Source organism: Tachypleus tridentatus, chromosome 12 (genome assembly GCF_004210375.1).
Source record: "Tachypleus tridentatus isolate NWPU-2018 chromosome 12, ASM421037v1, whole genome shotgun sequence".
Taxonomy (NCBI): domain Eukaryota; kingdom Metazoa; phylum Arthropoda; class Merostomata; order Xiphosura; family Limulidae; genus Tachypleus; species Tachypleus tridentatus.
In genome coordinates, this window is record NC_134836.1 from 29,802,191 (window position 1) to 29,819,874 (window position 17,684).

The 17,684-nt window shown below is 33.1% G+C and overlaps 1 protein-coding gene across 1 annotated transcript in view; it reads right to left on the reverse strand.

Annotated features, from left to right (window-relative positions):
* Nucleotides 1-17,684, reverse strand: part of LOC143235451 (SCY1-like protein 2) — a 205,079-nt gene that overhangs the window by 32,449 nt on the left and 154,946 nt on the right. Inside the window, exons 5-8 of the mRNA XM_076473644.1 lie at nucleotides 9,203-9,349; nucleotides 6,270-6,485; nucleotides 4,534-4,650; nucleotides 896-1,021 (exon numbers count right to left, since the gene is read on the reverse strand). Of these exons, the coding sequence (XP_076329759.1) occupies nucleotides 896-1,021; nucleotides 4,534-4,650; nucleotides 6,270-6,485; nucleotides 9,203-9,349 (606 nt within the window). The remainder of the gene's footprint in view (nucleotides 1-895; nucleotides 1,022-4,533; nucleotides 4,651-6,269; nucleotides 6,486-9,202; nucleotides 9,350-17,684) is intronic.

Genomic DNA, 17,684 nt, shown 5'->3' on the forward strand with positions numbered 1-17,684 from the left:
CCTTCCTTCTGATGAGACATCTTTCGCAACCCTAACACACATAATTACTCATGCGCAGAACTACTTTCTGATTGTAAAGCACATGCGCACTGTCGAAGTAATACTGTAATCCGATCATGGTGTTTACAAGGCAACGAGATCAGGTTTGAAAAGGATTTGAATCGGATACTCCACGTCAGCAAATCCAATTACCTAAAATCGGTTGCAGGACTGAAACCCAATTCCTGAACCTGATTTCAAAGTTTACATGGTAAGATTTCCGAATCTGAGAACACGTTGTCATGTAAAAACTATCGCGTAATTGGAACTCATAGAGAACTATATTCAGTATTATAAATTCATTCTCTCCTTTATATTAAATGATGAATCCCAAGCTAGCATGAGATGGTGAATTAGGTAATCGACTTCCGATCTCCTAATGGCAGGGTTCGAATCTTATCACTGAAAATGTGACCTTTCAGCTTATCAATCGCACTAGTTCTTTGACAGTGAAAGGACAGTTTAAGATTTGGTAATTAATTACCTTCTATCTGTACATTAATTAAACGCCCCCCCGCTAGTACAGCGGTATGTCTTCGGATTTACAACGCTACAATCAGGAGTTCGATTCCCCTCGCTGGGCTGAGCAGATAGCCCGATGTGGCTTTGCTATAAGAAAACACACACATTGATTAAATACTACTAACGCAAATAGCTCTTACGAAATTCAACAAATAAGCTAACAAGGAAAATTCACTGAGATCTAGAATACCTTTTATAGAAGTAGACACATTATCCTCTTTGTTAAAATTTCTCTTCAGATGATAGAAGAATAACCGCAAGTGAACATTAAACACCCGTTTGTTTAATGTAACTAGAAGTAACGCTTTGTATAATTACATATAAAACATTTTACCCTTGGAATGTTTGGCAGCGCTCCCTTTAGACTGTGGTAGAAGTGCGACTTATGCGTGGAATCCTTCATTTGGATGACATCTAGATACTGTAATGCATGGATTGATGGGTCGGTGAAATATTTGATCTATAAAAAAAACGCATATTTTATATCTATGTTAAATGTAATAAATGTTACAAATTATGACTAGTGAAAAGAAACAATAATAATTGACTTAAATACATAAATATCCACACAAAAAAGAGTATTTTAAGGTTTATTAATTAATTACTGAAAAATTAAGTATATTTTTTGAGTGATTGACGTGTCATAAACTTAATTTATTACTTAATTGATGATTTCTAAGTGCCATCTAGTGACAGCTAATTACACTATTTTTTCACCAATCGGTTACAAAAAAGAGAAAATTCAAATGGCGAAATAATTGATTATCTGTTTCAACAATTATCCTGTAACGTATGTTAATTATCTTTATGCAAAACTTGAAAATACCAAAATCTGCGTCTGATTAGAGGCCAATGATTAGATAAAGTATATATAGTTTCGACTTTTCACTAAAATATTACGTATTGTAACAGAAATTAAATATTTCGGATCAGTACAATAAAAAAATTAAATTCTACGATTTTGTCTACCAACATCCAAAATAAAATTACTTATTCAATAGTAAACATTCGGTACAGAAGGAATTAAAACTAGCGAAAATCAATTCTTTCTACACGTGACTTGACCAAAATAAGAAGTTTCTCCAAGTAACTTAGCCAACATTCTTTCTTTCTCTCGTGACTTCTTCATACAGGAGCCAAAAATAAATCAGGGATTAAGGTGTCGTAGATGTGGATGTCCATGATTCACGTTCAGTTGTTCCCCTCCCACAAAACAACTAAAAAGCCTGATCCACTGCTTAGAAACGAGAGTGCGTTATAAACATGGCAGTCATATTAGATTAGAGCTGATCAAGATTTGGCAGTGAATGTTATTGATTAGCTGCTTTCACTGTAGTTTATCGCTTCTAAAGGAGAGACGTTTAGTGTTCAGTACCGCTACGTCCTTAATCAGTGAGTACGCATGCCTAATCTAAATTTCGCGAGATAATGATGTATAGTTTACCAATTTTCTATCGTCTGTAAATCATTAAAATAAGATTAATTTTTGTGTGTGTTTCCAACAATGGTTCCGTACATTTGAAAGACTGTATCCGTTCAGCAGTTTACCAAAACAAGGAAAAACGTTACGAGGGATTTGATATTAGAAAACCGCTAAGCGAATAAAAGTGTGTTAAGCCTAAAAACACTTTTATAAAGCTTGATATTATTGAGCATTCTCTGTTAATATTCCGAGGTATAATGTTTGTTTACATGAGAAGCTCATTAAGTTCTAAAAGCAGTCACTAGTATTATAAGTATCATTAGCTTTATCTGAAACAATTATAGGACTAACAAATAATTAAAAAGTCGTTTCAACAACTAATCGGTTGTCATCGTTAGCCTTTTTTATTTCAATTTTCACTTTGGATTCACGTTTTATTTTTAATGTTTCTTTCACTCAATAAAACGGCGGTAAGTTTACGGACTTACAACGTTAAAATTTGGGGCTGGATTCTTCGAGACGAAACAACAGATAGCCTAATTTGGGTTTGCTCTAAAACCAGAGTGAACAAACAAAATTATTTTAATTAAGCTTGTTAAAAGTTAATTAACATTTTAAAAGGTTGCTTAGGTTAGGTGGTTAGGGCACTCAACTCGCTCTCTGAGGATCGCAGGTTCGATTCTTTAGTAAAAAAGTAATTCAATAGTTGGTGGTAGGTGATGATGACTAGCTGCCTTCCCTCTTGTCTTACTTTATGTAACAGATTTACTGTTATACATTTTTTAAAATACCTACTTTTATTTCACTTGCATGTGTCGTATATTGCTGGATGTGCGCAAGTCTCGCTTGGTCTCTTAATTTGAAGAAGATTCTCGAAAACACTAGCGTATTTTCGAATATTGTTGAACATTCAAGAATCTCGCTTAATTGGTAATAAAGCAAATCAGAAGACAGTAATAGAATATATTGTTTGGTTGCTGCAGTCAGTGTACTATAAGTATCGGAAGTTATAATTGTGATAAACCCTTATTAATTGGAAAATTACAGAATTTGACCAGGAACATTTATAGATTTCGAATATTACGAACCGTTTAACTTCAGAAAATTAACTTTGGACGTCAGTATTTCTACGAGGACATCAAATATCTTAATCTGCAAAAAGTCAGCGACGTTAGGCCAACTAAGCTAGCTAGCTTAAGGTTTGTTGTAACAATATCAACTCAGAATTAATTTTCTCGTCATGAACGTGAATCGTCGATAAAATATTCAGTTCTAGACAAGCCACATGACTCAGTATAGTTTGTAAGTTTGTAAAACCCTTGTATATAAACCAATATTTGTAATAACCGTTTTATAAATTGTATTGCTGTTTGTATATTAAAATATATTTGTGTTAAAGAAGAAAACTGTATCAATCTTGTTGGCAAGTATAATAAACTTGGTATATATTGAAATTCAATTAACTTCTAAATTAAAATCAAAATTTCTGGCTATTTGAAATCGTAATACGTAAGAAATGTAATATAATAAATCGGAGACTCTTCCGAGATAGATTATAATACGTAACAACTGTTAAATTGGGGAAGGCTTGTACAGATAGCCCTCATGTAGCTTTGCACGAAATTCAAAACAAACAAACAATAAGTTATAAAAATAATAAATCATTGGATTGGACATGCATTCATTTTTTTTTCTTTTACCAATTATTTAAAAAAATCCCGCCAAGAACAGATAACGTTTACAATAGTGTTTTATTTCTAGATAATTTAGCTCAGATCAATACTCAATTTACAAGCTTGTATCACATTTAACAGCTTTTGTTAAATTATCACAAATAAATATTAAAAAACGAGAGGGTATCCTCAATAGCTGTGGTTTTTAAAATGTTTTAGGCGGAATTAGAGTAAATTAATAAACGAGAGCTTTTTTAACTGCTTTTTATCAACTATAATTTTGTGCGCCTGGGATATCACATGTGAGATGTGTGTATACCAGATTTGATTTTTTTTTCTACATGTCTACCATTCAAATTAAATTCCTTTTAGTCAGAATTACAGTAAACTAATTTACAAGAACATGGGCGTGGTCAAATAAATCAGTTGAAAGGGTATGACCTTCTGAGTCCAAAACTGTAATTAGATCTCAAATCGGTTAAGAGATTAAGGAACTGTGAATTAAAAGTTTGTACTCGAGAAAAAACACCAAAACACTTGGAATCACCCAATTAGCCGCTATGCCGCGGCTAAAAATTCTTCTACACAGAGAACATTTGCTTTGCTACATCGTTAATGCTTAGGAATTTTCACTAACATTTGACAACAGATGACTATCAAATAATGATTTATTTTTATTTAAAGACTGTATAATAAAAAAAAGAGTATTCGTATTTCTTGATCAGCCTTTGCAAGAAAAAATGCAATTTGTTTTGCAAGAATCCTAATTAATCAGAATATTTAACTTGTAATAATTTAACCTTATTAATATACATTAGCTGTCGTGATATTAATGATAATTAGTGTTAATTATATAATATTTTGTACGATAAATACCATTGAAAAATTCTGAGCATTTGGTCGTCTTCGGGGGTCAACGTTTAACAGACTTTGTAGTGGCTCTTGTAGATGGTGCGGTACTCTGTCCAGTATCTCGTGCAAATTCTGTTCTAGCTAGAAGAAACCAAATTTGTTAAAACATTTGTTACATATTACAAAGAAATAACACTGTTTAGTTAATTAATGTAAATATTAAAAACTAGTTTGAAGAGGTTTTTATTTAATTTTGATTTAATATTTTACCTCCCTCATAAAAGTCGCTATAATCGCGATAATAGAGTATATACATAACACACGAAATGTCCTCCAGCAGCTCAGTAATATGTTTCAAAGCAAACACTCGAACCTCAGATTTTAGCGTTATAAACCTGTAAAGTTACTGCTTACCCACTGCAGGACTGCTTTTATTTTCTAGTTGGCATATTTTATTGGACTTACGTTTTTGAATTTTAAGTTATATAACATGTAAAAACATTTGTTTAATAAGTTATTATTTTCCAACGAGTCGTCTGAATGTTTACGGACTTCCAAGGATAAGATTCGGGTTAAACATTTCCTATGTTGGGTAGCATGCACACGGCCTCTTTTTTATCTTAACAATGATTATAATATTTTCACATCTTTGTAATATCATTATATTTATGAATGCAAAACTGTTTTAAACCTACAAACAACGTGTGACCATAATTACTTTGTATTTACAAATAACATATTTTTTATTACTTGTATATATATTTATAAAGGGTACATAAGACTACTATTAATATTATCATCTCAAGCAAAGAGTGTAAAAACAGCTTTTCCTTACTTTTACTATTATTTCAACTGCCTTTTGCGTGCGAAACGTTTTGATGGTGGTGTTTTGTTGTTGTTTTCCTTTATTGTCCAAAATGTAGCTTACACACCTTATATACTGCCTATCAGTTTGGTTTGGTTTGTTTTAAATTTCGCGCAAAGCTACACGAAAGCTATCTGTGCTAGTCGTCCCTAATTTAGCAGTGAAAGACCAAAGGGAAGACAGCTAGTCATTACAACCCATCGCCAACTGTTAGACTATTATTTTAACAACTAGTAACTAGTATATATATATATATATTTCAATATTTTTGTTGCATTTGTCGGATGATTAGCAGGGTTATGGGACAAATCTACAAGAAGTTACAAAAAATTTTCTAAAAATTTGCTGCCGATGTTTGTTTCTTTTCACAGTCCTTTTAATATGTCCATTGCGTCGGGAAATCAAAAGGTTATAAAACGTAACAATTCAGATCTGCATTTTGTCTCTCACAAGTTATGGTCCAGTAAGCTTTTGATTTCAGACCAAAACGCATCCGTTGTGGAATTGGAAAATGAAAGAAAAATATTTCATGAAATGCTATTTTTGAAATTTTGTTGGACAGAAAAAGATAAATCCAAAATACGTTTTTCTACACACCTTTAATTTCGAGAAGAAATGAACAAATTTAAAAAATGAAAAAAGTCCTGTTAACTTCTTTTCTATATAAAAAATAATTGATGTATTGATCTTCCAATTGTTCGTTAGCTTTCGGCTAATACAACCATATTATTCAGGTTGTTTTATTGAATATTAAGTAGGAAAGAATAAATTATTTCTTGTAATCAATAAAATCTCAAAGTCCTTGTTTTTTTTTGTTAGTTAATGAAAACGTTTCGTTTCGCGGCACGTTCTCTATATTCATCACATAATGCCCATTAACGAACACAAGTCTTACTAAATCCAGCTGCTTGCTGTAAGTGCTGGAGCTTAAATTGGCTTCAATAAGCGAGCGACCATTGTTCACAATGGCGCAGATCAGTAGTCCTAATGAAAACATGTCACTGTATGGTGAGCAAGTGGACGACATCTGGACTTCAGGAGCTGTAAAATCGAGATCCGGTTGGGCCATCTTGGGCAGTTTAGACGTGAATGGCTGACAAGGTACGGAGTTCTGTGAAATAGAGAAAATAACAAAGCACATTAATTAATAAACAACAAATATTAAAGCTTTTATAATTTTGTTTTAATAAAATGTGAAGTTGGCGTATTTAAAATTCTTATAAATAATGAAACACAACTTTTAATTACTATATACAACCCACGTTTTTCACAGTTACTTGAAATAAACAAAATACGTTTCGGATAAACGAAGCATGATAACGACAAAAGCTTTTAAATGACCACATGTCTTAAGCTTTAACATGACCACGTGTCTTGGCTTCATTTAATGCAACGCTATACAATATGCTATTTACGTGGTGCTAAGTGCAGAAAAGTGAACCCGACATTTACCTTTCTGTGTCTGGAAACTTATCGGTGACATGTCAGTTAACAAAGACACGGTATAGATAATGTTTATTTGTTGAATTTCACGCAAAACTATTCGATTGTTATTTGCACTAGTCGTTTCTAATTTTTAAGTGTTAAACTAGAGAGAAGACAGCTAACACTCGCTAATAACGCTTTGGATAATCCTGTACCAACGAGAAGTGGAACTGGCTGTCGTTTATATTTACCCCATGGCTGAGATGGTAATCATGTTTGGTGACGGGATTCGAACTCTTAACCTATGTGTTGCAAGTCAAACACCCTAACCATCGATTTCGTATAAAATGGCCTTTTGAGGAGACCATGTATTCTTTAATAATTCCAACTTTATTTGAAACAATTGTCTGAACGCAATTCTGATAATTTTTGAAGTAAGGAGACTTAAGAAAACAAGCCTGAGACACATAGCATATAATGAAATGTTTTCTAAGTTTCTTCTATTTCTAGTAAGTTTACTTCTCTTATTTTTCATATTAATTTGAATATAATTTAAGCTTGTTTCTATTGGTTAGGGAAAATGAAATAATTTGGTGATTAGTCAATATATTTTTATTGGGAAGACCCATTTGGTGGTGGTATATTTACATAATATGATGTTTGCCTTTTCTTCACAATTAGATATACTTGTACAAAACTTAAACATACTTATAACATACTGCTCTGATTAGAATATCTTTTGTTTATTAACTGCGACCGTGATTCGTTTGTTATATTATGAGAAAATGATGAGAAATGTATTGTTTTTATCGTATGTACGCCCCCCGCTAATACAGTGGTAAGTCTACGGATTTACGATGATAAAGTCAGCGGTTCGATTCCTCTTGGTGGGCTCAGCAGATAGCCTGATGTGGCTTTGCTATAAAACACATTATTTATTGTAGGTAGGCTATTTCTACAAACAAGAAGTTGGTGTCCAAGTATATGATAAACATTTATTATCCAAAACATCGAAATCACATTTATTTATTTTGGTCATGCAGTGATGGATAAAACAGTGACAACATATTTGTCAGCCCCAATCGATATTTGCCGTAACATGAACTATATATTTTCCTTATCTTTATGGAGATAGCTGAAACGATAAGGCCTTCGGCCGTGCAAAAGAAGGATATTTTACTGAAAATTTAGCCAAACAAAAATCATGAAGCACATAATCGGGAAAGCACAAAAGTGATTATTAAGTAAACAGTCTAGTTACATTAGTTGAGCTTATATCAATACAACTTTCAGATTTACGAGATGGGTACAAGGCAGATAGGTTTGTGCCCAACAAAACAAACAGACTAGTGGTTAGTTTGCTGACTAAAGAACAGAAGGTTCTAGACCCGAACCTACGATATGTCGCTTAACATACATCATATTTTAAGCTTTAAGTTCGACATAAAAATTACATTCAGTCCTTGTATTTGGTTCAGCTTTTCCATATATGCGACAGATGCTGTCCACTGGTTGATCTTTCTGTGGTCATCAGCTTAACTTTAGGCACTGTTATGCTTAAATCTTTGTGTTTCTGACGTGGTAAGTTTCTTGTGTTCGAAGGCTTGTAACAGTAAAATTTGAATTTCGATATTTCTGTTGGGCAGGTTGTGTAGGTTTGTGCTTAAAAGTAACAAAAATAACAACAGAAACGACAACAATCAAACAAACAACCTGACCTGGTAGTTGAGTCCATGTGTAACATAAGTTGCCTTTTAAGTTAAAAATACTGTACACCTAACTTGAATAAAATAAAAAGACACCGTAAACTTCTTAGGTAAGTCAATTTTATTTCATTTTTTTGAAAATATTCAAACCTCGTGATACTTCTGACTTCAAAAAGTATTACAATGGAAATGAACTTGAAGGTTTCATTTTTTTAAAGTCACCCACTAGTATAGCTGTAAGTCTTCGGATTTACAACGCTAAAATCAGGAGTTCGATTACACTCAGTGGACTCAGCAGATAGTCCATTGTGGCTGTACATTAAAAACACACACACACATTTTTTAAAAATAAAGTAGGTCATAGATCATAAGGGTTTTATAACTTGACAACACAGGAAATGAATATATTCTGTCTTCAGTGTACGATTAAACTAACTGTATGAAGCAAAAAACGAAAAGAGCATTCAGAGAAAGAAACTGGAAGGTTTTGGTTAAACATCATCTGTTTTAAGTTAAATAACTCGTGATGTAAAACAGACAAATGTGCTCACTGTTAATTAATTTATTCATATAATTCTAAAAGTTGTACTCTTAAAAAAAGCGTGAAACCATGTCTTTAGCAGTCGAGTTTTGATGAAACTATAAAGTGAACACTCACATCTTTCGTGTTAGTTTACTGTAAACTATGGATACTCACCATGGTGCCTGTGTCATCACACCTTTCGGTGAATTCTAATCCCGCCAGTTTCCATGTTCCACGTTTATTGATAATTACAGACTGAGGGCAGATGTTTCGGTGGATCAGTTTACAAGAATAGTGAAGAAAAGACAGTCCTTCTGTCAGCTACAAGGAGTGAGAGAAGAAACGTTAACAGTTTGTAGAAGTAAGCTAAGATTACTTTTTAAATCTTACCTTTTATTTTGTCTATCTCTCCTTTCAAGTGGTTCATCGGTAAGTCTGAGAGGGCTTATAACGCTAAAAATTGGGTCTCGATACCCGTTGGTGGAAAGGAACAGATAGACTGTTGTATATTTGTGCTTTATGACAAACAAACGAATCGGCTGACCGTAAAATATTCTACTCTAACAATAATGCTCGACAAATATTTTCAGATTTAGAAGGCAGACACAATAAAGAAAATTTATGGAATACATTTCGAGTCGGTTATGAGGTTATGGTATGAGATATGTAGTTTTCCACCAAAACAAATGGTTCATTATTAAACTTTATTATATACTATATGTGCAATTACCAAAATATTAGATTGAATAACTAAAATTTAGGTAGATTCTTGCAATAAATGAAAGTAAAATAAAAATAATCACTCGAAATAGACAGGTCAAGCATATTGTTTCAGAATTGGTCTAGTCTTCTTATTACTGCAACACTGTACAACGAAAAACATAGGTGTTTTATTATGTCTAACCTAATTTCACTATAGTTTATACTGGAGAATAGGGTTGTATTTATTTACATCAATGAGTGTATTTTATTGTTCACATGATATCAATAACCCCTCGGTAGTGTTGCCTAAACAAACTGCCTTTGGTCCCGTAGAAGTCTAAATGTGCACTAATTGGTCACATTTAGAAAAACAAGGAAAACATAATAGTGCAACACATGAAGAAATGCTGAAACTGACATTATAATTCTAGATATAGAGCTAGATTTGTGATTCAAAGAATGCAAAAATAGTTTCAGACTTCCAAGAGCTCAGACCTGTTCTAGATTCGAGTTCTATCTAGCACATTCTACACACGAATAAAATATCAGAAAATACTAAGCACCATGATGAAATTATTAGTAGCCATGGCGACCTAATACTAGCCCATGATTTATGGTGATCTTCCTAAGAATAACACATTGAATTAACTTACAATAAATATACTTATGAGATTAATTATTTCTTGTCTAACACGTGCCTCTCTTATTTACTGAAAGTTTAATACCAGCTGTGAGAATACAAACAATCCAATTATTAAATTATAAAGGTAACTACACAAAATAGAAATATTTCTATTTTGTATAGTTACCTTCATAGTATATAGTTACCATTTTATATATATATATATATACAATTGAATATACACAATTAAAACCAACCAATCATAACTGCTTTTAGAAAGTGTATGAATGTTGTTTATATTAATTCTGATGATCAAGGCTTCTCTCTAAACCATTTTGTTATAATTCAGCTTTTAATAAGATTTCACGCAATTCTTCTCGCTGCGTCTCTCATTAGAAGGGAAATTGCAAGACTCGTGTTAGAAGAATTTTCTTTTAGTTTGCGATTAACAATTCAGTTTGTATATTTAAATTTATTGAGATACAGGAAAATATCGTCTGATACAAATGTTCTTGCCGTCTTTTATTTATTTCAAAATTATTGAAACGAAAGAACTTTGAAATATCGTTCTTTATAACTACAGTTTTATTTTGAGCATTTTTCTTGGGAATATTTCAACAATGAATTTGCTTTTTCGTTTCTTAATTCTGCGAAACATGGAACTGGGTATTTCATAACAATGTTTGTACGACAACTTTTGATGCCTAGCTACTTCATGCCAATATTACTTTGCAAGAAACCATCGATTTATCTGTGAACTTGGGATTATTTCTGCTCTGGTGCAGTAGAAGTGATTCGGAGTTAGAGCTACGTTCTGTTCTTACCGTAAATATATATATACGACAAATTGAAGTTAGCACGTTACACCTGTCATGGTCAGTCTAGCCGGTTACTTAGTGGATATGGAGAAATGTGTGCAGATCAATCGCTATTAAGCTGTGTTTTGGTAGGCTTTTGTTACTTTTCGATCGTCAGAACGTGGCTTACTGAAAGATTTAAAATAATATTATTATTGTTAACATTAACGGTAGAATTTGGACGTGATTCAAAGTGATTGTATTTCATAGTATGAAATACGGTCAATCCCACTATTCGCTGGTAAAAGAGTAGCCCAAAAGTTGGCGGTGGGTGGTGAGGACTAGCTGCCTTCCCTCTAGTCTTACACTGCTAAATTAGGGATGGTTAGCGCAGATAGCCCTCGAGTAGTTTTGCGCGAAATTCAAAAACAAACAAACAAAACGTTATTTTAAAATCACGATAATCTCCATACTTTAATTATACGATTAGAAGGAAATGCAAATTTTCTCACTACCATCCAATGTAAATGTTTCGGAATCAATGCCTAATACATTTGCACAAAAACACCGTTTTTGTTTTGTATGGTGGAGTTAATATTATAATAGGTGAATTAGAAAAGAGAAGGCTGACGCCTAATAACCTTAACAAATGTAGTATAAAGGTTAGTTTACTTTGTTACCTATAGATAATTATAAACTTAAGTTTGATACGATATCGTCGTGATGAATTAACTGTTTTGTAGACTTAAGTAGTAACTGATCCTTGTTTATCAGATCTGTTGCCAAGGAAACTGCCTTCCACAATCTCACTTAATCGCGGAGTACATAAATGAGCAACTTCATTCATAACAGGGATAACCTGCAAGTAATTTTATTCCCATTGAAGACACAAGGGAGATTAACCTTCTAGGTGGATAGGCCTACAGTTGAGAAACCAAGCTTGGATGGCGCTATGATAAGAAAACATGGCACAAAGTGTGATTTAACTAGCGCTTTATTTCACGTAGACATGTACAAGTGTTCTGAACAGATGAAGTTATGAAGCAAGGCGTAATTAATCAGAGACAACCGTTATTATTACATTGCCAAACAAAATGGAAAACTAAATCGTATATCCTAAACAGAGGCAATCGTCATTTTACATTGATAACAAAGGTAAACAGTTAAGTCGAGTTAATTAACTGAATGGGACGAATTATCGTATTTACAAGTTTATTAAGATAATTACGTTTACTGTAAAATATATTAATTTGGTTTTTAAAGTTTTTTTATATTTTATTGTTAGTCTACCAGTTGATATTTTTTTCCAATCCTTTATTTGTTTGTGGAGCTTAACAACAAACAATAGACTGTATCTGTTGAGCCCAGCAAGCGTAGCAAAACTTTGTTTTTAACGTTATAAGCCTTTAAGGGCAGGGGAAGCAGGAACTCGTGATGATATACAATATTTACACGTTCTGTTGTCAGAAATGAAATTGTTTCATAGGATTACACAAGTAAAACTGAGGTTTCGTACATAAGTGTTGAAAGTGATCTGCACACAGTGACAGATTTATTTTTCACGTGAACATTTCAAGCTATACACAGTTTTTCTTGTCGCCACTTTCGACTTGAATGGGTTCTACGAAAATACACATCGCTCTAACAGAATTGCATCGACTAGGACGTGAAGAAATTAACGTATGTACGATTCTATACGTGATAGATTGAATGTTTTTTTGTTTTGAATTTCGCGCAAAGCTGCACGAGAGTTATCTGTGCTAGGCCATCCCTAATTTAGCAGTGTAAGACAAGAAGGAAGGCAGCTAGTCATCACCACCCACAGCCAGCTCTTGGACTACTCTTTTACCAACGAATAGTGGGATTGGCCATCACATAATAACACTCCTACGGCTGAAAGTGCGAGCATATTTGTTGCGACGGGGATTCGAACCTGCGACCCTCAGATTACGAGTCGAACGCCTTAACCCACCTGGTCATGTCGGGCCTAATAATAAGGAAAATGATAAAACAAATGGCGGACATAAAAATCGTCTAGTTTAAAATCACTTTAAAATATGTAAATATTAACAATGATTTCAAAACTAAAGCTTGTCGCACTTATAAAGCTGCCTTAATTGTTATATACGTGTTTACAGAATGAATCAAAATTTTACTATTTCAATGAGTTTTCAAGTGACATTTTCAGACAAACGTACAGGAAAAAAACAAGACGAATCTTATCGTTCTAAGTCTTCTAATTATTTCACAGAACTATTGCGTTTGGGTCCCAATTATTTTTTCTACCTAAAAAAGGATAGTAGTATCTGTTTATATATAAAAAAGAAGATGCACTCCTTTGGACATATAATTAGATTTGAGGATAGAGATCTCAAAGGGTGATAAAATCGAATCTGGTATATGCGAGCACCACTCTTGTTATTACTGGCGTACAAAAATATATCTAATGAATAGGAAACAAACATAATAGATTTTTTTAAAACTTTATAAAGACAAGGAGTGATCGTTACAGACCTAACCTAGAGAGCTATGGTAATATAGAAAGTTTGAATGCTACAAAAATATTGAAACAAGAAACTTAAAATTTCAAAAATTGAGTAACTTAACATTTCATCCCCACTCTCACACAAAGTAATATAATTACATGATTTTATTTTAGTTGTATAGGAGGAACAACGTCAGTTTTCAATAATGTTTTCCTAAATATTTGTAGTTAGTCTAACTGCCACTTGGTGACAGCATTGCTGTATTGTATGTTCGAGTGAGTGATCAAAACAGCAAATGCATCGGAAAGTTTAAAGCCAACACTAAAGCTAGCCCGGCATGGCCAGGTAGTTAAGGCACTCGACTCGTAATCCGAGGGTCGCGAGTTCGAATCGCCGTCACAACAAACATGCTCGCCCTTCGCCCTTTCCGCCGTGGGTACGTCATTATGTACGATCAATCCCACTATTCGTTGGTAAAAGAGTAACCCAGGGTTGGCGATGGGTGGTGACGACAAGCTGCCGTCCCTGCAGTGTTACACTGTTAAATTAGGGACGGCTAGCGCAGATAGCCCTTGTGTAGCTTTGCGCAAAATTCAAAACCAAACAAACTGTTCGTGTTTATCGTGCTGGTTTGGCAAACCAAACCAGAGTAAAACGGAAAAAGAAAAAATTATTCAAGATAATATTTGCTTGTAATAACATTCAATTTTTGAGCGAGTAGCTAAACTTTGAAGTACCAAGTACTGAATTAATTAAGAAAAATAAGTTAATTTATGTATATATATATGTATATGTACACATCGCTGTTTAAGATACGTTAACAAGTTTTCGATAAAATCATTATATAATCATGCAATAGTATCATATTTCTAAGACGATTGGTGAATCAAGGACAAGTACCTCGTTAATTCCTTTAATCAGCAAGTAGGAAAAGATAAAATCTTATGTATATTACCATAAGACATAACGTTACAGAAATACTGAAACATAACCAGTGGACAAAATTGATTTTATAAAACAGAACTGAGGTGAAACGTAAAAATAGTTTCTTTTAATGGTGTTCTTCGTCAAGAATTATATATAGTGTACAATTGTTCCAGAAGCAAGCTCAGAAGGATGGATGGACTTGTTGTAATGGTCTATGAACATCCGAGAAGAGTGGATGATTGTTTTGGAAGAACCTTTGTCCATCAGCGTAGAAATTTAGTATTGTGAGGTTGACAATAACTTGTACAAATTGCGTATCTCAAACAAAACACAATTTATTATAGTTTTATTCATATTTTTACTCTAGCGTCAATACAGAAAAGGCTATTGCGCGATTCTACAGACCCCATATTTTTATCAATTAATTTTCTATTGTTTGAGCTTTTCTAGAGCTGAATTTTGCTGTTTATTACTAAGATAACGAGTTCCATATTTGGTTATTAGATACTGAATAACAGTTTTGCCCTTTGCAAAATATAGTTCTATATTGCCAAATGTAATTATTTTTACATGAATCAGCAAATTTGGACATAGTCTGAGGGTTTTTATACAATAATCTTTACCCTTAAGCAGTTTCAAGGTACCGGCAGCCATTGATCTTCCAGTAGTGGAGGTACAGCTTTACTGTCTCCACTGTTGATAGATTCCGAAACCAAATATCGATCGATAATATTTTGGAAAAAAAGGCCCTTCCAGAGAAACTCTTGCTAGATGAATACCGCTATTATACCCCTTTTGAAAGTCGAATATATCCTTACTCTAATCATTGTTTTGTAAATTATCCACAATATAATCTCGACTCGGGTCTTGTCACATTATTTTGCACAGACAAACAAATGTAACGTTCGAAAATTTTTTATATATGTATCAAAGAAAGTATTCGTTGCATAATTATAATATAAAACTTTTAATTGGATGGAAAAGTATAAAGATACATGTACATGTGTTTCTAATTCCATAAACAACTGCATATTAAAACAATGGAATTTCCATGGTTTTCAGAATGGAATTCTTATGGTACCGAGTCTTGTTTTTTTAGTTAAACTAAAGTACTGTGTACGTTTTATATATAAAAGAGATATGGATGGGGGAAAGAGATATAACAAAAATGTATATCATTTTTACATCAACAACATTTGTAGCGATTATCGTCTGAAACTTTTATGTAATAGTTTCTGTTTTAACATAATGTTTGCTCAAAATGGAATACATAAATATTATGTAATGTGAGAGTGAGTTGATGTTATTACTGAGACAAATGGATTCACACCAAACTAATATACTCAACAAGGTGTGCTACTGGCTTGTTTTAAATCTCTGTGTTTAGTTTAGAGAGAATTCTTTTCCATTTAACAGCGCAATGTAGTGACTACAGATTACATGCCACTGCTTGTTTGGGGAAGAATAATCGTGGAGCAAGATTGTTAAATGATGTAAAGGGAAAAGGTATAACATTCCAAAGAGATAGCCTTCAGTGGTTTCCATGGAAGCGGTAAAGCTCGGACAACAAAGAATTTAGGACAACAATGGGATATTATGAAATCACACTCCAAGCCTATCCAGAAGAGTGACATCATCTACAAAGTAATGGTTATGGTTATAAAAGAGTTCTGTGTGATCAAAGAAATGACACTGATGAAGCGAGACATATTTCTTGGCACTAATATAAAGTAATAACCAAGGATTTAGAAGACAAACTTTCACCAGCTACCAGCAACGTTCCGAAAAAAAACAAAAACCGACTATTTTCATGAGAAAGGTGATTAAATAAACCGGAACTACAAAACGTTATGGAGAAGTTAAAAACAGTTACCACAATAGCTTGAAAAAGAATATAAAGTGTTATTCGAAATTAAATTACTTCTAACTTTGACAGATTATAATGAAATTGACTGAAAATAATAAAAGAAATAAATGAAAATCTCTCAATATTCGCAATCACAAAAAAGTCAAATAATGAGTGTACAGTAACAACAACAACACAACTTTCAAAAGTTTGATAACGAAGCAGAGGTAACATGTTCTACCAATTTTATATTTGTGTCATTCCATAAGAATATTGCGAACACAACCTCCAGGTATTTCTGAACCTACCATTCATCTCCATAGAAAAACTGCATAGATTCCCAATGATATCTTATTCAGAATAGTCAGTAGCACCAGAAGAAAAGAGATTACAATATGTAACGAGTAGTCTAGCAAGTAGTAGTTCCATCAGCAAGAGACCTGGAAAAGTAGTTCCATCAGAATGAAGAGTACTACTCTTGTATAGTCCAGTTAATCTTCACAGTCAAATGTGAAAACAAAACAGTTGCTGTGGTAAGTTATTACAAAACTCCATGTGATAATGACTAAATTAATTCCTTAATATAAAAATTTCAGAACAATGATTGAGAGTTTCACACATTTACTGTGAAACCTAGATTGTCTTCACAATCCGGAATGTCAGACTAATGAACCACAACAAAGCCTAACTATTGTGAATAATAATACTAATAAACCTCATTACAGAACAAATTCAACAATCAAAATTTTCAATCCGCTAAAGCAAAGATTGGAAGTGTAATTTTTAAACTAAACAGCACCTTATGTGCTTGAGGGCTAAATGAATAGATCAGACAGAAACCCTAACAGTTCTGTTATAGTTATCTCTATTCTCAAAGGAATGAAACCAGCAAACAAGCAGCCCTCATCACTGCAAGGACTTTGTTTTGCTGATTGAATCAGTCATCGGGATTAACTGTTACTTTTATAACTCTCTTAGAAAATATGAAGCATCTTTAGCGGCATGAACCCATATACTGCTAATTACATATCGTTGCTATTTGCACTATAATATCTGTCCAATTTTCGAGTATCCTGGAGAGCTACTACTATGTTCAAAACTGGTAGTGGACAATGAGTGGTAGTCAGAGTTGGGGCATTGTGTATTTAACTTATGAATCGTTTGATTCTTTAACCGTTTTTAATAAACTTTGAAGAAGCATGATTTCGCCACACTGTTACTTGTCTTTAGAATGTTACCATCTTTGCATGTTTCAACAATTAGCCTAACTTATATT